Source organism: Sorex fumeus, unplaced genomic scaffold (genome assembly GCF_029834395.1).
Source record: "Sorex fumeus unplaced genomic scaffold, SorFum_2.1 ptg000048l, whole genome shotgun sequence".
NCBI lineage: Eukaryota > Metazoa > Chordata > Mammalia > Eulipotyphla > Soricidae > Sorex > Sorex fumeus.
The window spans coordinates 14,404,682-14,430,027 of NW_026606105.1; the positions used below are offsets into that span (position 1 = coordinate 14,404,682).

General features: G+C 43.0%; 1 protein-coding gene across 1 annotated transcript in view; it reads left to right on the top strand.

The window, feature by feature from the left end:
• CHCHD3 (coiled-coil-helix-coiled-coil-helix domain containing 3) overlaps window positions 1–25,346 on the top strand; it is a 313,138-nt gene that overhangs the window by 195,364 nt on the left and 92,428 nt on the right. The window contains exon 5 of the mRNA XM_056123987.1: window positions 123–206. Coding sequence (XP_055979962.1) covers window positions 123–206 — 84 coding nt within the window. The remainder of the gene's footprint in view (window positions 1–122; window positions 207–25,346) is intronic.

Genomic DNA, 25,346 nt, shown 5'->3' on the forward strand with positions numbered 1-25,346 from the left:
GACCTAGTAGATTGCACAATCCTCAGTTTTGTATACTTGTTTCTAATGTGATTTATACTTGACTTTTACTTTGCTGTTGCTGCTTTTTCTTGATATAGTATATTCTTCACTTCTTTTTTTAGGCTAAGCAGCTGGAAGAGAGAGATCGAATGATAAAGAAGCAGGATGCTTTCTACAAAGAGCAGCTGGCTAGACTGGAGGAAAGGGTATGACTATTTCTTATCATTGATTCTCTTCCCACATCTGCAACTTTCCCAGGGGTTTATTTAAAAATCAATACATTAGACCTCTTAACTGTTTTTTTCCAAGTTAAAACGTAGCCATGTCATGAAGAAGCCAAAGAGATTATTCTGTGTTGCTTCTACTTTGGAAGTTTGGGGGTAGATGTACATTATGATTTGTGGATGCATCTTGGTCTCCCACAACCACACAAATATATTTCCTTTTATGTTTAGAAACTTCATTGCCTCCGTAATAGACAGCAGAGTTTCGTTTTTTTGTTTCTGTTGGGGCCACACCCGGTGTTGTTCATGGTTTACTCCTGACTCAGCACTCAGGGATTACTCCTGGAAGTGCTCAGGGGACCATATGAGATGACAGGGATTGAAATCGAACCCGGGGCAGCTACATGCAAGGCAAACACCCTACCCACCATACTATCTCTCCAGCTCCTTGAATTTCATGCTGAACTCTTGAAAACAGTACTTAGCCTTGAGGCATTCTTAGAAATGGGAGTGTCTTAAAGGATAGATTATCTTTGTGAACTGTTTCAGTGCCTTTATGGCTAAGGATGTCTCAGAAGTGGTGGACAAGGGCTGAAGAGTAAGATATAAGAATGGTGATGAGGAGGAGTCCTTTGTGTCTAGTTCTAGATGTTGTTCAAATAAATTCTAGGCCCACACTGACTAAATGTACCACATGTGCCTAGAATTTAATTTGACCAAGACGCTAAAGAGGGAACTAAGGGTGAGAGAGGAGGCGGCAGTGATTTAAGAAGGGGGGTTTGAGCACCTCCTAGAACTCCTGTTCTTAAAAGTAGACCTCTCTAGAAGAATTTTCTTCATAGACTGAGGTTACAAAGCTTCTTCCTCCCTTTAACTGAGACTGTTCCCCTAATATGATTTACAGAGATTAGGACTTCTAATTTAAAAGCAGGTAAAATAAGAAGCATCCCATTCAGTCTCTTCCTTCTTAGTTAGCTATGATCACCTGCCTCTCTGTCACTGGTCCGAGTGTGCTGTGACCTGGGAGGTCCATTTTCTCATTCATTCAGTAGCTCTCTGCTTAATTCCTGGATACCTGTCAGGCCCTGGTAGAGTGCCAGAGATAGACCAGCGAGGAGAGTCAGCTGAACCTCACACCTGCGAACAAGACTATTATCAAAAAGATAAGAAATTATAATTGTTGGCAAGGAATGCAGAGGAAAGGGAACCCTCGGGCATGGTTGGTGAGAATTAATTGACACAGCCATTATGGAAAACAGTTTGGAGGTGCCTCAAAACAAGAAAAACAATGCCCTGTGATCCAGAAATTCTACTTCTGGGCATTTTTCTGAAGAAAATCAGAAAACTAACTTGAAGAGATATGTGCGCCCTCCTCCCCAACACACACACACACACACACACACACACACACACACACACACACACACATTCATCATATAGATTTGTTCTCTCATTTTTTGACAGTTTACCTAATCTCTAGAAGCGTTTGGTTCTCTCTAAAGTGGGGCTAGAACTCTGTTCTTTTCCTTCCTTTCTGAATCATTGGGGGAGGAGGCAGGTTAATGTGTAAAATTCTCTTAGAAAATGAGAACGTAACATTCTCATTACGTTCAGAGAGCGTAACAAATACAGAGAGTGACCATTCAGGAAGACCTGCTTACTTTCCATTTTTGTACTCAATAATACTAATAAACATAAAATTATTGTAGTTTCTAACTTCTTGATATCCTCTACCGATTTCTTTAAGTTCCTGGTTTTGCTTGTTTCTGCCTTTTCTGATGACCGTAAGTTGAATTTGATGCAATAGGGTTTCATCCAGGAATTTCTGAGAGACACTCTGACCCCAAATGATGAAAGCAATTTCTGGGCTTAATGTAAAAGATTCCAAAAGGGGATTTCTCTTGCATTGCAGTGACAGTGATAGAATCAATCACCAGATCATTTCTATTAGTAGCTTTCATCACACTTTGTGTTAGAAGATATCTAAGTGGTGAAAACAGAAAGACATAGAGTAAGAAGAAACTCGTAAGATTCTTGTAAGATTATATTCTAGGTTGTGGAATCATCTGGTCTCCCTGTAGCCCTTTTTTTTAAAAGAGGATATTTCCTCTTTGAAACAAAGAGGATGATGAAATATGTTGGATGCTTGTGTTTAAGGGAGAGGGATCATCAAGAACCCTTCTATAGAATCACCCAAGGGAGATCTCTACTATCAGCTCACCGTTTCCTCAACTAGATTAACAGACACATTAATTTTGTGCCTTTAACTTCTTGATGACTCAGTCTTACTGCTTGAACTATGCATTTTCATTGACTTGACGCAACTTCCTTTGAACACCATGACCCAGAATCCATGGAGCCATTTGAAGAACCTTCAATTCTGTAAAGGCATTTTGGTTTGCTTCTTGGATCTATTTTAGCCAACTCTTTATTGTCTTCTATTTTAGCCAACTCTCTATTCCCCAAATAAATAGGATCATTTATATTGGCTAGTTCAATGGGGATCTGAGATCATGTTCTGTATTTTACCAATTAGTGAGGCGTGATCTACTATAATGTTTCATCCTCAGAACCACTATTCCAAAGCTGTTCTTTACAGAGAAGTCACGGTCATTTGACAAGGTTCATTTATTTATTTATTTATTTATTTTATTTAAACACCACGCTTTGCAAAGTTGTTCATAATACAGTTGTTTCAGGCATTCAGTTTTCCAACAACAATCCCACCTCCACAGGTAGACCCTTCCCTCCACCAATGTTCTCAGTTTCCCACCCACTCTCCAATGCACCTTAGCAGAAGCAAAGAAATTTACTTCATACTGTTAATTACAAGAAAATGGCAAATGCAATTATCAAAACATAGAACATTAAAAGGCCATTTGTGATCAATCTTGTATCTCACAGTGGTGTTACTAAAGTCATTTTCTGAGGATTTATTTAGCTGGTTGGTGCTAGTTGAGCCTTCAGTGCTATTGTTTTAATTCATTGAGGTGGGTGGAGTTCTACACAAGACACCCATCAAGTTTGCTCTGCTCCTACTAGGCTGATGGCACTGTGAAATTTGGAGGTGCAGCCATGAGCTGTGGAGTCGGGCTGTTTATATGTCCTGGAACCTCAGATGTGGGTGGAGGTTTATGGACCTCCCTCCAGGAAGGGGAATCTGCCCCCCCCCATTCTGAGAAAGACAGTTCTCAGTCCTACTTTTCATTTTAACTGGGGAGATTTGGCAGCTGGGCAAGTTGATCCCATTTGGCAAGTGTTTTCCTCGTACTCATTTTACTGCAAATGTTAGCTTATCAAAGAACAAAGACAAACGAAAAATATGCTTTTATAATTTAAGAACACTAGAGGTGTCATATTTAGGTGTGGGATCTCACAGAGAAAATTTTGAATAGTAATTTATGGTGGCAGATGGAAGAGACTTGGAGAGTCTCGATTTTGGGCCACTTTCAAAGAGAAGAGTTTTGTTGTTTTTTTTTTTCCTTTTTCCTTTTTTGGTTTTTGATTTTGGGGCTATACCTGGCGATGTTCTGGGACTCCTCCTGGTGTGGTGCTAGGGATCACACTCTGGCCTCCTACTTGCAAAACTTGTCCTCCTGCTGTCTTCCCAGCCCTAAAATAAAGAGGATGATTCTTGAATGTTTGGAGAAGCCTTTCTCAAATCCCTGAGTACTCTACAATGCTTTATATCTATTTATGGAAAATCATTATCTGCATTGATCTTTAAACTAGTAGAAGGCAAAAATTTATGTATTTGGGGAAGGGAGGGGTGTTTGGGCCACAGCCATTGTGCTCAGGGGGCTGCTCAAGGCTCTGTACTTAGGACTGACCTCGGGCAGTGCTCATGGAACTGTATATATTTGACTTGAAGTTAGTGGTATGCAAGGCAAGCTCCTTAACCCTTGCACTATCTCCCCAGCCCAAAATTTCTGTTGTTTTGTTTTGTTTCATATTTTTTTTGCATCTCACATAGTAGCTCAGTGAACGAATTCTTGACTTCTTAATCTTACACAATAAAGTTATGTCTAAGAAATTAATTTATAACTTTCAAGCATCTCCAAAATGGTGTGTATTTTTTTTCAGTCATCGTTGAAGTTAGTAATTTGAGCCTGCTCCATGAGCACATCAGCTTAATTTGGAATATCTTGATAATTCAGTTATTATCATCATCATTGTAGTAGCTAAATAGTTACATTTTAAAATCGTCTGTTGTGCTAGGCACTTCGCTTTGATGATCTCAGTTCATCCTCGCAAATAACCCTTATAAGGCTGTAATCCCTATCTCTTTTTGGTGGAAGGAGGGTCATACCTGGTCATGGTCAGGACTTACTCCTAACTTTGTGCTCAAGGATGAATCCTATCAGGATTCTGGGAACTCTATAGGATACCTGGGATCTAACTCAGGTCAGCCATGTGCAAGGTCCTAGTTGCTGTACGATTGCTCCAGCCCTGTCAACCTATTCTTTAGATGAAAATCCTAACACTGACAACAATTAACTGAAAACTGCACAGCCAAACAAGATTTGAATTGGATCGGGTCCCACACCTGAGCTTTGTGCCATTATCCACGAAACTATCTATCAGTATTATTTGTTAGTTCTGCCAGGAAGAAGTAAATCATGCTTATTTTGTTAGACTGGGGTTTGCTTTTTCTGGCATTTACTGGAACCTTTTAGTTCCTGAGGTAGCAACTTGGTTAATGCTATCTCATAACCTGAAAGGAATAAAGCTCTGAATGCATCATTTTCTCCCTGGGATTTGGCACTTCCTGGAAAAAAAATTGACCGGAAGGGAATAAATAAGTAAGGTCTCATTACCTAGCAACTACCTCTATGTGTTTACCAGCAGTTGTGCTTCTCTTTGAAGTAAGAAACTCATAGTCATTTTCAAGCCATTTGCCAGAGCTTTTGAGGCATTCCTTCATAAGTCTGTCCTGTCGCCTCAGGCCAGTCATTCCATGGCTAAAATGAAAACACTTGATAAAGGTTTCAGGAGTGTGTGTGTGTGTGTGTGTGTGTGTGTGTGTGTGTGAGGAGAGATAGAGATTTCCTTACAATCAGGATTCCCTGCATGTTCTTCAGGAAAATGCTCTCTCGGGTAGTCTTCAGCCCTCTGAGAGGGAATGCAGAGGAAGAATCCAGACTAGAGTGTGAGGTCAGAGTTTAGACTTTCCCAATGGTCTTTTTGGATGAAGGACCTCTTCTCTCCAGGATCTCTTGGAGTCTCAAGTTATTGGATGATTGCTGTGTCTTGCATGTCCAACTCCTTAACAGTGAACATGAATTGATTTGCTCCACTGAGTCTATTTTGCTCTCCAGGGTCATAAGAGTGGTGGGCTTGTACACAGCAGGAAGAGAGTGCTAAAAACCTGTGTGGCCGGGGAAACTGAGTCTGTGGCATGGTTAGATAGAGTTACGCTATTAGGATTCAACAGGGTAGTGGAGGAATTGTGTTGCTTTTAGTTTATAGGCTCCCTTGAATTCAGTGGATCTTTGCACCCACACTTGCAGTCAATCCCATACAATTAGGTAGAGGAATTTGTACAAGCTGGGCAAATGAGGAATGCAAAGAGAATTGCGAAAAATAAATTGTCATTAAGAGGGAAAGTACTTTACTGGTTCATCACCTGTGGAGAGAGTTGCTAATTAAATTCTAAGGTCAGGCTTACATCAAATGAACAATTTTTAAAAGCCTTTTACTTTTAGTGGGGAGGCATATCTTCTGTGGCATTGCAAAGTGTCGGGCTCATCTGTATGATTAATTGGCTTTTCTGATGGCTTGACTTCTCCTTTGTCAATTAGTACCGCCGTTCCTGTATATTTCCTTGCAAGGCTTGGGGGGAAAGTAATGTCAACAGTGATAATAAAGAGAAATCACAACAGAACCAGTTATTGTCAGCCCAGTGTGTTGCTTATAGGAAGAAATTATTAGGCATTTTTATGACCAGATGAAGTCTGCCCTTGCCAACATATCTTGTTGAGTGAAGCTTAGTCGGCCTCTTGGAGGAATTAGTATAGGAATGGACTTACAGACTGCTGACATGGGTGATACTAAAGATAAACAGTCCTCTTTTGGAGGGGTTGGACTGTCACTTAATGAACTTCATTTATGCTCCAAAGAGTCGTATAGTATTTACCCCCTAAGTGCTTTCTAAGTAATTGTCGATGATGCTAAGCCACACGGGTGGCTCATATACACTATATCCTACTAAATTGTGTTCTTTGTCAATACAGTGTGATGTGGGACAGTTTAATGCCATAGTTCCAGGCAGAACTTTGTGGTAAAGGTAGATGTCTTGGTGTAGATGGTGCTAGTTGGCTTAAGGGAGAGCTATGTTATTCCTTTGACGCCGGGAGACTTAGCACCAGGACCTGGCTTATTTCAAAACCGGGGCTGATTCCTTGTGGTTTCTCAAGTTGCAGACACAGAGTGGGCTCCTCTGATCTAGAAGGTGGGCTAGTGAAGGCGGTAGAAGTCACAGTCACTTTTAATTACCCTTATAAACGACATGTTTTAGTGAAGTGGTTTATACTATATGTACCTTGAATTGCTCTCAATTTTTTTTTATCATTAACAAGTAATGATTGTTCAAATAAATGTGCTTAGATGTTTAATTGTTAGGTAGAAAAATTAACAAGGCCCACTATTACCATAAGTAAAATAGTAAAGCTCCTCCCGTTGATCATCGATTTGCTCGAGCAGGCAGTAACGTCTCCATTGGAGACTTTGTTGTTATTGTGTTTGGCATATCGAATACGTCACGGGGAGCTTGCCAGGCTCTGCCGTGCGGGCGAGATACTCTCGGTAGCTTGCCGGGCTCTCCGAGAGGGGCGGAGGAATCGAACTCGGGTCGGCCATGTTGGCTGCGTGCAAGGCAAACGCCCTACCGCTGTGCTATCGCTCCAGCCCTCTATTACCTCTATTACCTCTATTACCATATCTTTTGTTAACAGAATTGACACAGTTATTTATAACTTGGATTCCCTTTTGCACTCTGGCCTTCCTAAAGGAAAGCAGTGGCAGATACTACAAAGGAGCAAACATGATGGACTTTAAAAAAAAAAATCCTTCTCTGAGGACGAAACTGATACAGTATAGTGAATGCAGACCTCTTAATTCAGTTATCAACAAGTCCTCTAAGAACATTGACTTTTACCCTTAGCCTCTTGGAAGTGTCTAATGGGAAATGTAGTTTGGGTAAACTGGCCTTAGGGGTAGGAGACTTGACTGTTTCTTTCTGGGGTAAGCTGTTTTCAAGTGCATCTTGTTAAAATGATCCTTTTCATTGGCACCCGTTTTCCTGTGCCCAACTTTACAGGAAAGGTTTGCAAATCATGGGATCAGCACCTAATTTGGGGCTCTATTTGCCATGTAGGCTGTCAAGAAGTATTAACCTTAAGGTAAGATGAGAACATGGAGTACAAAGCTATGAGCTGATGGCACACAGCACACCGGGTATTAAAGAGCATTATCCAGCCTGCTTGCTACAGTAAATAGGATTTCACTATTATGATGTGTCAGGGCTTTCAGTGAAATCAAATTTACAAGACACTAAACTGCCCTCCTCTCTGCTGAGCGGCTTTATTCTGGGATCTTGCTTTCATATTAATCCTGTTGGTAGGAAATACTTGTACCAATTGTGCATGGAAATTATAATTGAATGATCTCTTCCTTGCCTCTATTCAGAGTTTAGAATGGACCACTGCTCCTTGCACCGATAGCCCCAGGTCTCTGAGAAAGAGATACTGCACAGTTAAACTTTAAAGCCCGGCCTTGCCAGTCTATGTGTGCCTGCAAGGATCCTAGGTGCTAAGGTGCCAACAATACGGGCTGCATACTTTCTCAACTCTTCACATTTCCTTTCCCTTGTGAAAGACTGTGCAATAAAATAATTAGATGCTGTTTACTATGACAGGTTTTTTTTTTTTTTAAGCAGCATGCCACTTGAATGTGCAAAGCCAAGGTAAGAATAACAGCTGTATGAAATCCTGGGGAAATTAATTCCTCTGCAAAATATTCAGTTCATTTTGCTTCTGGAGGCTCAGCAGGCTGTTTTATTTTCGAAACAATTAATACCCCCTTTTCTTTCTCCTGGATCTTTTCTCACTGTTGCCGAGAACACTGGCAGCCAGGAAGTCCATTCTCTGCTTCCTGTGTTTGTGATTGAAAGGAGCTTGAGTCTCTTGAACTTTCTTTGCATCTAGTTTCATAATTAGCGATTGTTTTGCTTCTTGCTATTTTGTTTATTTGTAAATTCCAAACATACTTCATTTAGGCAGAACCAGCGATGCTTATTTCCCTATTTTCACTGACAAAATTCAAATCCATGAATATTAATTTTCTTAAAGGAAATTGTAGGGCTGGTGATGGAAAATGCTCTTCAGTCCCAGTTCTGTGTGGAGACCGTGAGCCAGCTGTGCCAGCGTGAGGGATTACATTTCAGCATGTTAGCTTCAGTTTGAAAGATAGATTTGGCCATTGAAACATTTGCAAATAATGTTAGCTCCTAACACGGTCCGGGAAGTAGAGCCCCCCGTGTGAGCCTGCTATGGAAAGCAGGTCAGCACAGTGGATGAGTAAGCATTTAATGAAAGAAACCCAAATCCAGTTTTCCTCACGAGATGAATCAAGGACTTAACCTTGGTCATTCTTACCAGAATTTAGGAGTAGCTAGAGGGAGTCCTCTGCATTCTTCTTTCATTCAGAAATGCATTTCTCAAGTTCCCTCAATGAGCCAGGCACTGCGGTAGATAACATGATGAATGTAAAGTTCAGAAGCGCCCATCAGCATGTGCTACAGAGCTTTTAATTGCCGCACTGAACCCCTGGGGTATCCTGAACTATCGCTTTCCTGAGCAAAAATGCTTTTTTTGAAGAGTACTTGTTAGTTTATCCCTTAAAGATTAGAGGACAGGGTCATTTTGTGGGTTGGAGAGCTCCCTCGGGTTCTGTGCCCAGGTAAAGGCCCAAATTGCATCTGGTGACTCAAAAAAAAACTCTATTTGGAAAAGAATTATTAATCTGTAGCTCCATGGAGTTCAGAACTAATTTCCCTTTGATCTTCACAATAATACCTGATAGATGGCAGTCACTACATAACATCCTTAAGTTAATCTGTTTGTCCAGGAATGGGATGAGTTCAATACAAGCCTAAGTGATGTTGGTTTAATGAAATTGAACCAATTTCTTTGGTTGGTTGGTTGGGTGGGTAGTTTCATTTTCGGGACCACACCCAGAAGTACTCAGGGATTACTCCTGGTACTGCACTCAGGAATCACTCCTGGTAGTCTTGGGGGATTTTATGGAATGGTAGGGATCAAACCCGGGTTGGCAGTGTGCAAGACAAGTATCCTCTCTGCTGTACTGTCAGACCCCAGAATTGAATTCATTTCTTTTCTGAAAACTTTCTCAGAGTTTCTGTACACTGGGAGGTCCTAAGATAAGCATGCCTATCCACATTTTGATCACTATAGTCAAATCTTAGAATCTGATTTATCCAAGAAACATTCATTATCCTATCGCAGTACACCATAGGTGATTGACTCTTTCCCAAATAATGCCATTAGCTGCATTTTTTTTTAGTCCATGGTTGATATTGAAAGATCAAGAAGTCATAGACTTTCCTAGGTTCTTCAATTGACAGCTACCAAAGAGTTGTAACCACCCCTAGTGTTGCTCCCTATTGTTGCAAAATGAAAAAGAAATGTGAAAGAGATTTATTTATGTTTTAAGGCTCCTCAAATGTGGGCAGTTTTCACATTCTTAACTCATCTCACACTCTCTAGTCTTTCATATTGGCCTTTGTGTTTACCTACCAAGTCAGGCTTATGTTTTTCCAGTATCCCCAGGATTGAGCAAGATGGGTAATAGGTTTCCCCAGAGCCCTTCTACTGCAGAACCCAGTGTCGTGCCCATTGACCCAAGAGGGTTGCCCCCTTTTGTGGAGAAATAAACCTAGGAGACAGCAGAACATTCTACCAATAAGGATCTGGGGTCCATATAAGAATTTTTTTCTCTTTCACAAAATGAAAAGGTAAAGGTAAAGGCCCTCCCGTTGATCGTCGATTTGCTCGAGCGGGCCCAGTAACGTCTCCATTGGAGACTTTGTTGTTACTGTGTCTGGCATATCGAATACTTTCGGTAGCTTGCCGGGCTCTCCGAGAGGGGCGGAGGAATGGAACTCGGTTGGCCATGTTGGCCGCTTGTAAGGCGACCGCCCTACCGCTGTGCTATCAAATGAGATGAATAGTTCATTTTTGCCGGGGTGTCTTTAAAGGCTCTTCCCACAAGACTTTACCAAGTAGCAAACCATAGGAATGAGCAAAAATTGTGTCCACCCTCTTGTGTCCCTCCAGACTTTATGTTTCTTGGATGCTTCAGAAGGAGTTCATAGAACAGGCTGCCACTTGGGATAAGGTCTGCTTACTGAGGTCAGAAAATGCAGTCTTTGATTTCCACAAGTAAGTTGAATGTCAGTCAAAAGCAGGAGCTTTGTATTTGTTTTTTATAGACAATGAACCACAGGCATTCAGAGGAACTAACCACATCGTTGTCCCCTCCCATTGTGTGTTTTCACATCAGATCTGCCAGAGCCGAAACTTGTCTGTTCATTGCTCTGTCCAGCACCTGGAATAGTACCTGGCACATAGTTGCGTGTTTGTCTGATCTCCGTTGAATAAAGGAGTTAGAGCAGGCAAAGCACTTTATTCTCAAAACAGCCCAGGTGATTGAATTTTTAACTTTTTTACTTTTGGGGGGGTTGGGAGGGTCACACCCTAGAGTGCTGAGGGAACCATGTGGTGGCAAAGATTGAACCTTGGGCTCCTTCATGCCAAGCGGCTCTGAATTCCTAGCCCAAGTCATATGATTTTGTTTAGTTAGTTTTTGGGCCACACAGTTCAGCATTGCTTAACTTGGCAATGCTCAGGGGTTACTCCTGGCTCTACTCTCAGACATTACTCCTAGAGGTGCTCAGCGGACCATAATGGATGCCAGGGATCGAACCCTGGTAGGCAGCATGCAAGGTCAGCACTCTACCCATTGTGTTATTCCACCCCCACGGCCATGTGATTTGAATATGTGTCTTCCAACTGACTTCTTGCTCTTCTTTACTCAAATCAGACTTCCGAAGAAATTTAGGTCAGGGCCTCCTAGCTGCAGGGACACTGGCTGTTGATAGTAATAAAGTAGTGTGCCATTTACCTGAAATTCGACGTCAGGGCAGGGAGTACCTCTGGAGCAAACTTTGGAACTACTTCATACTGCTAAGTGATGTTCTTACCCACTACTGTCATATAATGTTGGGGGAGGAGATCAGTTCTGTCCATAAACCCTGTCAAAGAACTCTTGACTACATGTGTTTGCCCCAGACCTGGCCCTGGAGGAAATGCTCTTGGGTTCTTTGTACTGGGGACATCCAGGTTTTTCTAATATCAGCATCAGGGGCTGGAACAATAGCACAGCAGGTAGGGCATTTGCCTTGCATGTGGCCGACCCAGGTTCAATTTCAGGCATACCATATGGTTCCCTGAGCACCGCCAGGGTTAATTTCTGAGTTACGGAGCCAGGTGTGACCCCTGTGCATTGCCGGGTGTGACCCAAAAAGAAAAAAAATCTAATATCAGCATCAGCGCTGGACTTACATAGTTTCCATGTATCAAGCGATCATTATAACCCTGGGAATATACAGAATGATTTACCATGCTCACTTGAACAGTAAGTAAAGGTAGTTATTGAGACTCCAGTGTTCAGCTTAGTGTTGATCATTAAGTGTCTTGTGCTGTACAGCCAATAAAACCATGGCCTCTAACGCGTCTCCTTGTACATGGCCAGTGGTTGACTGTAATGTTCCCTTGATACATGTGACCAGTGTTAGGCTATAGTTTTCCCACAATTCCCTGGGACCACTGGTTGGCTGTAATATTCCCATGATAGTGGGTAACAAGTGTTAGAGAAAGACTATAATATTCCCACAATTTCCTAATTCCCCGTGGCCAGTGGTAGATTGTGATGTTCCCACAATTCCCTGTGGCAAGTGGTAGGCTGTAATCATCCCACAGTTCCCTATGATCCATGATGGACTGTAATAGTCCCCCAAGGATCTCTAGCCTTTTATTTATTTTTTTTTTATGTAGTTCTACCACCCTTCCCTTCATTTTCAGATGGTAGAGCAGTGGACATGACGTTTTTGTTTGCTGTTTAGAGCTGGCAGAGTTAAGTGACGTTCTCTCAGTTAAATGTCCCCTAGTAACACTTTGAGCCTTGCTGCTTTTATAAACTCAGCCCAAGTGACCCTACTTAGGGAGAAATTAAGCTCTAGCTGAGAAGTTCGGCAGGTTTCATTATAGGTACGATCAGAAAGAGGATACAGTGAATATGGCTGCATCGTGGCTAGTGATCCAGAGAAGGTCGGCTGATGGGAAAGATGGGAGAAATTCAGCCAGCAGCACAGAGGGACATGGAGAGGCCTTGCCTCTTCCAGGGGCTGGGGAGAAAAGAAATCGGTCCTAGAAATGCTGTGGGGGTAGGTGGGGGAGAATGGGTAGAGTTATATCCAAAAGAGAAGGGTGGTAGTGATCAAGAATAACCCCTGCTGGCCCCCAACCTCACATGAGCCTGTTTGCCAACAACCTTCATGCCTTAGCTCACTTTTCAAACTCCTCTTCCTCTCTCTCCTCTGCTTACCCCTCTCCTCTCTAATAGATCTCTGAAACACTGCCCATCCAGCCTGCTCACCCCACCTTTTACATCTTATGTGGATAGCATCTTGGGACCATAAACTGTCTGCAAAGTTTGGTTATAGTAACACCGATCGGATTTTATTGTCAATTTCCTTTTTCTCATTTTAAGACCATAACGGTTTCTCGAGCTGTTTGAATTTTAATTTTGTGATTTTCTGAGGCTGTGTCCGAATTAACGTGAGTCATAAATAAATCTTAGAAATACGCCACTCGGTCATCTACCTGGGCTTGGCGCTTAGGTCATACCCGGTAGTACTCAGAGGACCATGCAGGACCGAGGACCTGGACTCCCAGATGCCAATGTCCTTTTGAACCATCTCCCTGGATTCCTACTTTCAGCTGCCCTTGATGGTTTTCTGTCTACTACTTCATCATTCTTTAGTGGAAGCACCAAGCATGCTCTCTCTGTGCATTTCTCTACACTTATTAGTCAGTCATTATTGGGGCGGGGGGTGTTGAGCCGCAAAACTATGACACTCTGTATCAGGTGTCATGTTCGATGCCCGTGGTCCATGGGGTCACTGATCAGATACAGCTCTCTTCTGCTCTCTCATCACTCATTGCCTGTTGCCTAAGTTTCTTGTGTCTTCCCTTCTTTTCACTGCTGTCCTCCTCATTGTTGTGAGGTGCCAGTTGTTGTGGTGGGGATCATGTTCATAGTGCAAGGAATAGAACTTGCCACATCATCCATGCCAGGTAGACACTCTCACTCCCTGTGCCATCCCCAGGTCTTTTCACCTTTTCTTGTATATATTCACATTTAATCATAATGTAGCCTAGGAGGAGGCTCTGGGAGGTAATGGTCACGGTCAAGGTCCTCCCATTGTTCATCGATTTGCTCGAGCGGACCCAGTAACGTCTCCATCATGAGACTTGTTGTTACTGTGTTTGGCATATCGAATACATCATGGGTAGTTTGCCAGACTCTGCCGTGCAGGCAAGATACTCTCGGTAGCTTGCCGGGCTCTCCGAGAGGGGCGGAGGAATCAAACTCAGGTCGGCTATGTTGGCTGAGTGCAAGGCAGATGCCCTACCACTGTGCTTTTGCTCCAGCCCGGGAGGTAATGGTGAGTTTCAAACTTGAAGTGAGTCCGGACTGGGGCCAAGGAGCCTTGAGTCAGCCCTTTGCCTTGGCCATTCTTATGTGTGAAAAGCTCTTTCTGTTTTTTGTTTTTTTTTTTATCATGAAAGTGAAAATATACTAGAACTACAATGAGTATTCCTGTAGTTCAAGAAAAATAATCCATAATAGATTGTGAACTGTCTGCTCTCTGATGGTGTCGCCGCTCTTAATTGTAGAAATTTGGCAGACATTCCTAGAACTATTCGTTCAAATTCAATAGCATGTAATTAAAGACAGAGACTGCCATTTCTCTGATGGGTACATTAAAAAATTATATATCATTTGGATTTAACCCTGAGCTTAGTTCCCCCAAAGAATAATGCCAAAAAGACAAGAGGGTAAGTATTTCAGTCTAAATAGGGGCCCCAGTTATATAAAGTAACTCCATTTATAGAAATATCGATTATACTCTAGCTATTTAAGAATAATTATGCAAAAGACATTTTAGAATGAATATTACTTAAAGTAGCCAAACACAGACTTCCATTATGATGAAATTCTGGGTTTCAAGCTTCGCCAGGCAACTGTTTTAAATCTTTTCTGACTGGCCATTAAAACCAGTGTCTCTGGAACAAACTGGATGCTATATTAACAAAATGGGATATAGACACGTAATGGCCAACTACGACTTCTTGGAATGGAAGCATTTATCCAGTATGCAAATATATTTATTGTTTTTCAGACAAGGAAGCAGAAAACTAGAAATTTACAGTGTTGTCAGTTAAAGTGTTGCTGGGGAGGGGAGGGATAATGATATTTATCTCCCCTCCCCCCACCTCCCCCCCTCCCCCACATACACACCCTATCATCATTTCAACTGCATCAAATGGATCTGAAGCGCGTGATTGTTGGTTTGGGTTCCTAGAAGTGAGTTGTGTTGGAGTGGCTATGCCAGGTAATGCAGAGCTGATGGAAAGAATATGAATACTTGGGTACCAGTTCTTAGGTTGGTTGGATTGGGAGTGGGGTAGGGCTTTGGGGCCCCAGGACTTGGAGTATAAAGGATGCTGGAGGTTGTACCTAGGTTAGATACATGCAAGGCGAGTGCCCTACCTGCTGTACTTACTATCTTACCTTTTTTTTTTTTTTTTTAGTTTTTATGAGACTAACAGAAAATAGTAGGATGTAAATGAATTTTGTTGGTTAATTGCTGCATCAAGCTAGTGCGTCGAACTCTCCTGGTTTGCTGTATCAGGGGAAAGGACTGGCAGATTGCTCCGGGATTGGTTCCATAAGCTAATTTTCCTATTCCTACAATGTTGCATAAAAACAGTCATTCTCAGATGCCTGTGTCCATAATTTCATAATTCCACGAAATATTTTAGAATAATCTCAGACAGCAGAATGTTAGGAAAATGGACTTAGGTGATTCTGAATCAAAACCCAAACCCGGGGGCCCCTCCAAAGATCCTCCAGGTAAGTCTAATGACATTGAATTCAAATGTTAGGTCTCTTGTTCCCTTTCTTTTGTCCCAGGAATTCCCCAGGGTGTCCTTTCTGGCCCTCTGAGCCCCCGGCTGTGAAATAGTTTTCATAACCTACTTATTGGGATATGGAGATGAAATAAAATATGTGCATTTATATTAAATATTAAAATATACCCTAATTTGGGGTTAAACCGGGATAACATCAATTATTAGCAGAACTCCAGTCACTGGGACATTGATAATTACATGCTGATCGAAGTAACTTGTTGGCCGGGGAAAAAAAGAAATACAATATTATTTCATTAGGTTGAAATGTTGTATTGAATGTTGCCAGGAGAAATTGAATTGTTGACTCAATTGTATAACCATCTTAGTAAATTGTAACACAGTTTTATAATACAGGAAGAATAGAAAATAGAAAACACAATTCAGTCAGTGTCCTTTTCCAGATAGAGCTCTTTCAGGGATGTTATTTGATCAGATGAAATTTCTCCTATAGATGTATTTGCCTTGTGATGTGGTGGAGTAGGCAATAGGCCAGACACATGCCTGGGCTGATACTTGGTCTCTCTCCCATCCTCCATCTCTGGTGCAGAGGCTAGTCAAAATCTTGGCTTCCTAGCGTTAAATGAGAACAAACCCAGCGGATGGGTAGGATTCAGAGAACAGACCTCCTACTGATACAACTTTCACTTCTGCAGGACCAACTTTGGGTTTTGAAGAAGGGTTCCAAGGGCTGGGATTCATGCCTCATGTGTAAGAGCCCTGGTTTCAATCCCTGGTACCACATGATGCCCTGAGCACCTCTAGAACGGATGCCATGTACTGTGTGGTGTGACACCCCACAGGAAAACAATGATTCTTGTGATACTGTAATGTTAGAGACACACAGAAGGACACGTGGAGTCAGGCTCTGAAGAGCATGATGGGGAAGGGTGGGGAGAAGAGCTTTGAAGGAAGCTGTCCATCTTCACAGTGCATGGAGGGCAGAGGAGACTTGGGGTCCTACAGAAGCTTCTCCCGCCGTGCCCTTTGCAAGTCCTCAGCAAGCAAGGATTTATTTATTTATGTATGTATTTATTTATTTATTTATTTTTGAGGGGTGGGGAAATGGGAGTGATGTGGGGGGGTGGATTTTAGGTTCTTGGTTTGCATCTTCCACTGGAAGTTTCTGACTTGAGGATATCAGTGTAAAATGCAGGTTCCCCCTTGTCATTGATTTTGGGGATCTGTCTTGCAAAATTCTTTCCACTAACAAGAAAGTAGGCCAGAGGAATGCTGTTCTGTTCTTTTCCTACAGAACACTGTCAATATGTAAAACAGACAGGTGAGGGCAGGCCATCCGAGGCAGAGCTGAGAGCCCAGGCCCTAACCCGTCCCATCCCAGAGGGTGGAAGCCTCAGTCGGCCCAGCTCTGCTCTGTAACCAGCGGCCTCCTTCTTGGCAAGGCTTCTGCTAGGAAGTGTCTCTTCTTGAAAATTGAGGCTTTTATTTGAGATTGTATTCTGCAGAGGGAGCTGAGGTTTCTGGCACAGTCACTTCTGAAGATGACAATGGGATGTTGCCATCAATATTATAGATTTGCCCTCCCCACCAATAAAAAGCTTTCGAGTCAGACTCTATTCTGCCATGTCTTAGCGGTTTGTTCAGTTTATGCAGTCTACTCACAGTATTTGCCAAAAGGCAAAAAAAAAAAAAATCATCTGAAGTCCTTTCATGGTTTTGTTTTTTGTTTACTTATTTGTCATGCTGGGAAATCACCATTTGGTAGTTCTGGGAATGGGGGTATAGGGGTAGGGGGGTGGGGAGTCATGGTTCAAACGCAGCCATATGGGCATGAGGTGGGGAGCAAACCCAGGGTCTCACAGGTAAGGCACAGCTTCTGCCTCTGAGCCACCTCTGTGGTCCTAAAGGCCTTTTCAGTATAAAATTAGAATTTCCAACCATATAAAAGTGTTGTCCAACTCAGCAAAAAGCTATTGTTGCTTTATTCCTGTCTTAAGAGTGTACCTTCTGCAGCTGGAGAGATGGTACAGCGGGTTGGGTGCCTGCCTTGCAGGCAGCTGATTCAAATTTGATTCCCCAGTATCAGCTCAAACCCCGTCAGGAGTCATCCCTGAGCTAGAGTACCGGTGTGGACCCAGAACAAAGTGTCCCTCCCCCACCAAAAAAAATCACCTTCTTCTCTGAGATCCCTCAAAAAAGCATTTGGGGGTTTGAGAATTGTAATAGAGTTAGTTAAATATTTCTAAAAGCGAAATCAGTGAACTAACCTTCAGAAAAGATTTATCTGAATGGAGTTCCAATGCCTTTCTCATGTAATTTAATTCATATTTCTCTTGCATCTTTTACATTGTCCACCGTTTCTCCTTCCTAAAATTAAATAAAATATTATAGGGTCGGCCCCTTATATCACCTCTTATTTGTACAAGTCTTACAATTTTAGTACTTCCATTCAATGTAGGTTTCAGTGCCTCCAATATTCAGTTGTCATAATATAAGTTATACACATTGTAAGGGTCGGGCCCATTTGCTCTATTGTGGATGGGTATCTATATTTAAATATGCTGCTGTTTAAAGATAAAGGTATAAACAACTACTGTAAGTTTTTTTTTTTCTTTCTTCTCTGTGGTACAAAAATATGGTAAAAGCCTGCTAACAGGCCACCTTGAGCCTCCCACACTGTAGTTAAAAATTTTTTCCCAAAACCTGTTTTATATGATGTACTCTTTGGATCTTCTATTATCTAAAGAAAATCTTTTTTTTTCTTTCTTTCAAGAAAATTACAGCTCTTAAAAGTTTATTTTTAAACTTTTAAAATAGAAAACCAAGGTGTTGAGGGGTATTCTTTATGCTTTATAGCTTTCATGCATTCTTTTTATCCTAAAAATCAATAATGGCAATAAAATACATCTGTTCATAGTATTTTTAAGGAACTGAAATATTGACTTTTATTTAACGTATTTCTCGTAATCTTATTTGTGGACATACTACGGGAGTGGGAACAATTTTCTGATTTCAATTAACAGTGTAGCACGCATTTTAAGATATCCAGGTAGAGCAATAATATAGGGGTCAAGGCTCATGTTTTGCACATTGCCAAGTCCGGTTCAATCCCCAGCACTGTGCATGTATGGTCCCTTGAGCATTGGGGGTGTGACCCAGCCCTCTACCCCCTCCCCCCCCCCCGAATCTTCCCCTCCCACTGTAATTTAGAAAAGCATTTCTCAACCTGGAGCATATGCACCGCTCCCTCCACCTCTGGGATGTTCTAAGGAGGGACACAGGTGAAGTGTCATAAATGGGGGATCATCACACAAGACTAGGGGGCTGACTGGTAGGGCAGGACAGGAGCCACCATAGGAAGGAAACGAGGTGTGATGGGGACCATCGCCAGGAGAAGGTTGAGAAAGGGTGCTTTAGAGCACTGTTGGGTCATTTGCATGGATTTTCATAAACCTTTAAAAAATACTCATCTGACCAAATATTTCCATTCATTACTCCTTTCCAGCGGGCAAACCTGTGATGCCCCAGTTCTAAAGAGTTTCAAACTTTAAGCTCAGATAGAGAAGAGAGCACCAAATAAAGGGTGTTGTGAGGACCCTCCCAGGGTGGGAGAAGCATGCTAAAAGTAGTCTATAGACCAAACATGATTGCCACTCAATGCCTCTCTTGCAAAACATAGTACCCAAAAAAAGAGAGAGAGAACAAGGGGGAATGCCCTGCCGCAGGGTGGGATGGGGGGTGGGAGGGATGCTGGGACCCATGGTGGTGGAGGATGGGCACTGGTGGAAGGATGGGTACTTGATCATTGTATAACTGAAACCCAAGCACAAAAATTTATAAGTCTATAACTGTACCTCATGGTGTTTCACTAATTAAAAAAAAAAATAAAAAGAAGTAAACTAAAAAAAAAAGAGTTTCAAACTTTAGCTAAGTGGTTTTTATCGCCTTTGCTTTGTTTGTAACCATGAGCGTGAGCTATTCACTGGGCTCATCCCATTCAGTGAATGCTTCTTTTCAGCAACCTGTGTGATGGGCCCCATCTTAGGCGCTGAATATAGCAAGGAGGAAAACAGAGAACCAGTCCTGTCTTCAAAGCTCATCCTCCATAAATAGGAGACATTCAATGATAGATGTATTTGATGCCCAACGACTGATGGGGTCTATGAAGAAAAGTAACTTCTACAGGGGGTGACAGTGAGTCTGCCTGTGTAGGTAGAGAGGCAATTTTCTGCTGGGAGATCGCTGGCCGGTAGAACAGGGATCTGAATTCCAGGGCAGGCCAGGGTGATGTGATAGTGAGGTGGCGGGGGGGGCAGGGGGGTAGTGAGGGGTGATGTTCTAGCAGCTCCTGTGACACACCAGTAATCCGGTCTCCTGTGGAACACCAGTAATCCGGTCTCTCCCCTTGGTTCCATGCCACAGCGTACTCTCAAGCATCCTTCACTATCTTTTCAGAAAGTGCCAGGTTTGCTTTTCAAGTTCTCTGTCAGGCTTGCCAAGCCTGGCAGACGGTGCTTATTTTGATCTGTACTTTGTTAGCTGATCAGCGTGCTAAGTTCGAATGGCGCATGGATTTCTAGAGTGAGCCGCAGCCCCGAGCCCCCATTGTGCATGAGTTCTTCTCAGTGAACCCACCAGGAATCTATCAAGTTCCTTCTCCAGCAAGAATGTGTCCACATGCCTCCCCGTGACTTTCCACCTTTCTTTCCTCGGGTCTCCCAACCCCACCCCACTACCTGTGCAATTCTGACTTGCTGTTTGCCTTGAGCAGTGGCGGTGTTTATCATGAGTTTTGCCAGAACCAGGCTGTTCACTTACCAGGCATGGGTCCCACGGGCCAGACGAGAAGAGCGAAACCCAGTCACGTTGCATGCTGTATCCCTTCCTGCTGAGCGAGAAGGTGGTGCGCCTGGGATTTGAACCATGGCAGAACAACCCCCGTCAGCCTCAGCCTCCACTCTGCAGATCCCCTGAAGGCTGGATTTGGGATGGGGTTGAAACTAAGTGGGCCCTTGACCTAGGTAAGCAAGACAGGAATTGTAAGTGGTTTTCCGACTAAGCAGGGCAAAATTTCTTCCTCCATGTTCTTATTTTATGGGGGCAGAGGGGAGGCGGACCTGTGTTCGCCTAGCTGTGTTCAGGGCTTCCTTCTGGCTCTGCACTCAAGAATTCACTCCTGGGGCTGGAGCCATAGCACAGCAGGTAGGGTGTTTGCCTTGCATGCAGCCAAACCAGGTTCAATTCCCAGCATCCCATATGGTCCCCAAGCACAGCCAGGAGTAACCCCTGTGCATCACTGGGTGTGACCCAAAAAATAAAAAAAAAAAACGCACTTCATGTGGGGTGTCAGGGGTCGAACCCAGGTTAGCCACATGCAAGGCAAGTGTCCTGCCTGCTGTACTTCCTCTCTGGCCTTCTCCTCCAGTTTTGTCCCCCGTTTTTATCCCCAAACCCTTTCATAGAGAATCTCAAAGCAGAAAAGCCAGAGAGTAGTTCTCCACCTGTCTTCTTGATCCTGAGTCTCCAGTGTGAGGATGATTGTGTTTTCTTTTTCCTCTCCCTTCTTCTGGGCTCCTCGTGTCCCCAGAACCCTCCAACTTTCTCCCCAAAGCTTCTTCCACTGTGGACAACCTACTGCAGCTGCAGAGATGGGTTCAGAACATTCTGGAGCTAAGGGACCCATGTTCATTCCTCACCCTGGACCATCAACTGTCTTTTTACCATTGGCCAGAACCTTTTTTTTTTTGGTCTGAAGACATTCAGTTTGATGCTGCTTTCTAGAACATTTGGCAGCATTTTATTAGGTATTTAAAGGCATCTTTGTACTATAAACTCTCGTTACCTGACAAATTAAAATTCATTGCAAACGTCTGATTTAACATTTCTGATGATAGAAAATGCAGTTTTTGTGACAGATAGATGATTGGGACACGTCCTGGTTAATTCATAGTGACACTGCAGACATTGTGTTTGAAAATTGTGATTGTTCTGATCAGGATGATTATACAGGATAATACAAAAGCATTTCAGAACATTTTATGTATTCTTGTTCGGATCTTTTCAACTTATTGAATGATTATTGGGGTTTGAAATTAAGGTTTATCATAGCGTCACTCATCACTTGAAACAAATGGATTTCCCTGTCTGGTCGGATAGGACCAGAATCAAGAGGAAGTAAGCTTTGGGGCTGGAGCAATAATACAGTCAGTCGGGTGATACCTTGCACAGCTGACCCAGGTTTAATCCTCAGTACCCTATATGGTCCCTCAAGTCCACCAAGAGTGATCCCTGAGCCTCAGAGCCAGGAGTAAGCCCTGAGAACCACAGGGTGTAGTCCAAAAACAACGAAAGAGAGAAAGTAAAACCTCCCTCTTTGACCTCCTTTCCTCCTACTACTGCTATCCATGACCTCTGGACATAGTTCTTTTATCTTAGAGAAAAACAGGCCATTGGAAAGGCAGCATGTATGCAAATGAATGCAAAGATTATCTAATAGTATGTCAAATTATTAATAAAACTTACACCAATCATCTAGTACTATGTTTTCCTACTCTTCATTCCTGAAGAGCCAGGATTGAATTTTGAATAAACCAGGCGTCCAAAAGCTCTCACCCTGTATGTATAATGGTGCTTTGTATAACTTTTGATACTTGAAACAAGCTGAAATAATAACTTTGTGATGCTAAAGTTATGAAATTTATATTTCAGTTACCTTAAATGGTTTTACAGAAACACAGCTACACATATTCTGGACTCTTCTCTATGGCCGTTCTCATGCAACTAAAGAGTTAAGTTGTTACAAGGCACTTAATGGCCCATAAAGCTTAATATATGACACTTCATAAAGTTTATCAGCCCTTCCTTTAAGGATCTCTCTGTCTCGTTGCTGAAGATCACCTATGGGGCAGCATTTACTAAGCACACAGTTACATGCCAAGACCTGGGTGGAGCCACAGGAAGCAAAAACAGGCTTTCCTGTTGCCCTTGTTGAACAGAGTCCCATGAGTAGAAGGCAGTGAAGAAAGCAAAATAAGCCAAAATAATGAGATTACAAGAATTATGACTAAAGAAATAATGCTGTGAGATAAATAGATGGAAATGACCAAAGGTCGGTGTTGGATGGTTTTGTCCTGCTGATGTACTTACAGAAATTCTACCAAAATTATGAACATTAACACTGTTGCTTAAAAAAAAAAGTGAATCTAATTAAAAAAGATGGCAAATCTCATTTTAGATTGAGTGGTCTGAAGGCTTGGAAGGCAGCTATGCTCACCACTATACCACCAACACTGCTGGGCTGGAGCAATAGCACAGCGGTAGGGCGTTTGCCTTGCACACAGCCAACATGGCCGACCCGAGTTCGATTCCTCCGCCCCTCTCGGAGAGCCCGGCAAGCTACCGAGAGTATCTCGCCCGCATGGCAGAGCCTGGCAAGCTACCCGTGGACGTATTCGATATGCCAAACATAGTAACAACAAAGTCTCCAATGGAAACGTTACTGGGCCCACTCGAGGTCTGGAGGAAAGAACAAGACTAGTCTATAGAGAAGTATGAGTGAAATATAACTGGCAATGGCAAGCAAGTAGTATTCACTCTCATTCTTTTTCCTTCCTGTTTTCGTTTCCCTATTCTCCCCCTCATGCCTCTCCCACTCCCTCATACCCTAAGAAATAAAGGTCCAGAGGAATTCCAACCACAGCTCTTCCCCACTTTTCTTCCTTCTCACGGAGCACATCACTGCATCTTCAGTAGTCGGAGTTAAAAGCTCCATTACACTTTCTCACTTCTCCAGACCTTCTCTTCCTTTTTGACGCATGAAGACTTCTACCGAAGCTCCTTCTCTATAGCCCTTAGAATAAAATCGCAAACCATTAACTGTCCGTTAAAGGAGGAGAAAGGGCTTGGCCACGGGGACTAAGAACACTCACTGTGATAGTTTGAAGAGTGGGTGAGGGGAGAGAGAAAGGAAGAACACAGGTGCTTCCTTTGTTTCTGTTTCCCACATCCAGGCAGAAGGCAGAGCCGTTTATCCAGCTCCGAAGTCTAAAGGGAGCTCAGTTTTCTCATGGTAGCATAGGGCACAGTTGCAAATTGTGTGTTTTGTTCCATTTAAATTTGAGACTGCCTCCATGATAGGCAGTGGAGATGTCGCCAGTGCAGTTGGATCAGTGTATCTGCGGTAGGGCATATATGGTCAGGGCTGGATGTGTAAATTGGCATTTGTTTTAAGGGGGTAAGGAGTTTATCTTTTTTTGTTTGTTTGGTTGGTTGGTAGGCAGGACTTCTCAATTTTTTTTTATCTATTTATTTTGCTTTTGAATGTTATTTTCTTCATGTGAAAATTGATTGATCATGGGGTGATTAAGTCCTTGTCTGAGAATTTACTAAGCTGTTTGTTTCTTGTTGAGCCTTCTGTGTTGCTGTTTTTGTTGAGTTTAGTTGGCTTCTGTGTTCCTTTTCCATCTAATTTGGTGTGCTCCTACTGAAATTTCAGTATTGAGAAATTAGGGGGTGTCGCATGGCTGCTTGTGTGGCCACATGGTCCAGAGATTTCAGGGTCTGTGGTGTGGGCCACGGAGTTGAAGTGAGGGCAGCTGTGGGAGGTAGGTGTGGCTGCTGTGCCAGAAGTACGGGTGGGGGAAAGGAGGGGAGGCGGGGAAGAAGCTGCCCACCCCATCTTTGAGAAGAAGCCGGAGTTCTGAGCTTGCGGTCCTGGGGGTACCTGAAGTTCTTTGCAGTTTAGTATCTCTACAGAGAATATTCATGAAGCACAGTTGAGTCCTTGGCATGGCTGTAACAGTGGGGTGTGAGTGCAGGTCCCCAGGCTTCAGCATGGTGTGTATGTACTTGGCCTGCCCACCTTCCGAGGGCATTCCAGAGTTTTCATGAATTTTAGCTGCTTTTCATGCATCTCTTCGGTTATCTAGTTAGGACGGGACACTGGGTGAATCAGCATGGCGGCGGCTGTGTCCCTTTACAATACGATTAATCATGGTTTCTTATGGGCATAATTCCAGCACCATGCACATCCCCATTCTCCATCTCCCTACCTCAAGGAATCAGTCCCCCTCCCTATTTCCCCATCCTCCCCCTCACCAGAACTCAGTGGTGTGGTCAGTTGGGGGACTGGGGGATTTTTTTTTCTTAATTTTATTGAATCACCGTGAGATGGTTACAAGCTTTCATGTTTGGGTTACAATCACACAATGATCAAACACCCATCCCTCCAACAGTGCATATTCCACAGCACCAATATCCCTGGTATATCCCCCCTTTCCCACCCTCCCCCTGCCTCCATGGCAGACGATTTCCCCCATACACTCTCTCTACTTTTGGGCATTATGATTTGCAGTATAGATACTGAGAGGTTATCATGTTCGATCCATTATCAGCTGTCAGCACACATCTGGATTGGGGTATTTTAAAGTCCTGGGTCTGGAGGGGCTTCCTTAGACAGTAAGAAACCGTACCCAGCCCCATGCCCTGAGCTCCAAAGTGGAGGTTGGCCTTTGTGGAGGATGATGCCTGGCAGAGGGAGTCCCGTGGTGCCCTGAATGTCACAGGACTGGATCGGCTGGGATGCAGTAATCTGGGTTCGTGCTGATTGATCCAGCAAAGCAGTTCTCTATATCTGGGATGAAAGGGGAGTTTGGAATTTAAAAATTACTTGTGTCACTTGTCATCCCGTTATTCATCAGTTTGCTCGAGCGGGCGCCAGTAATGTCTCCATTCGTCCCTGTCGCGTTCTAGTGTTGCCCAGTGGCATCTGCTCACTCCAGGAACACGAATTTAAAAATAAAAAACAAATTTTTAAAGCGAAATTATT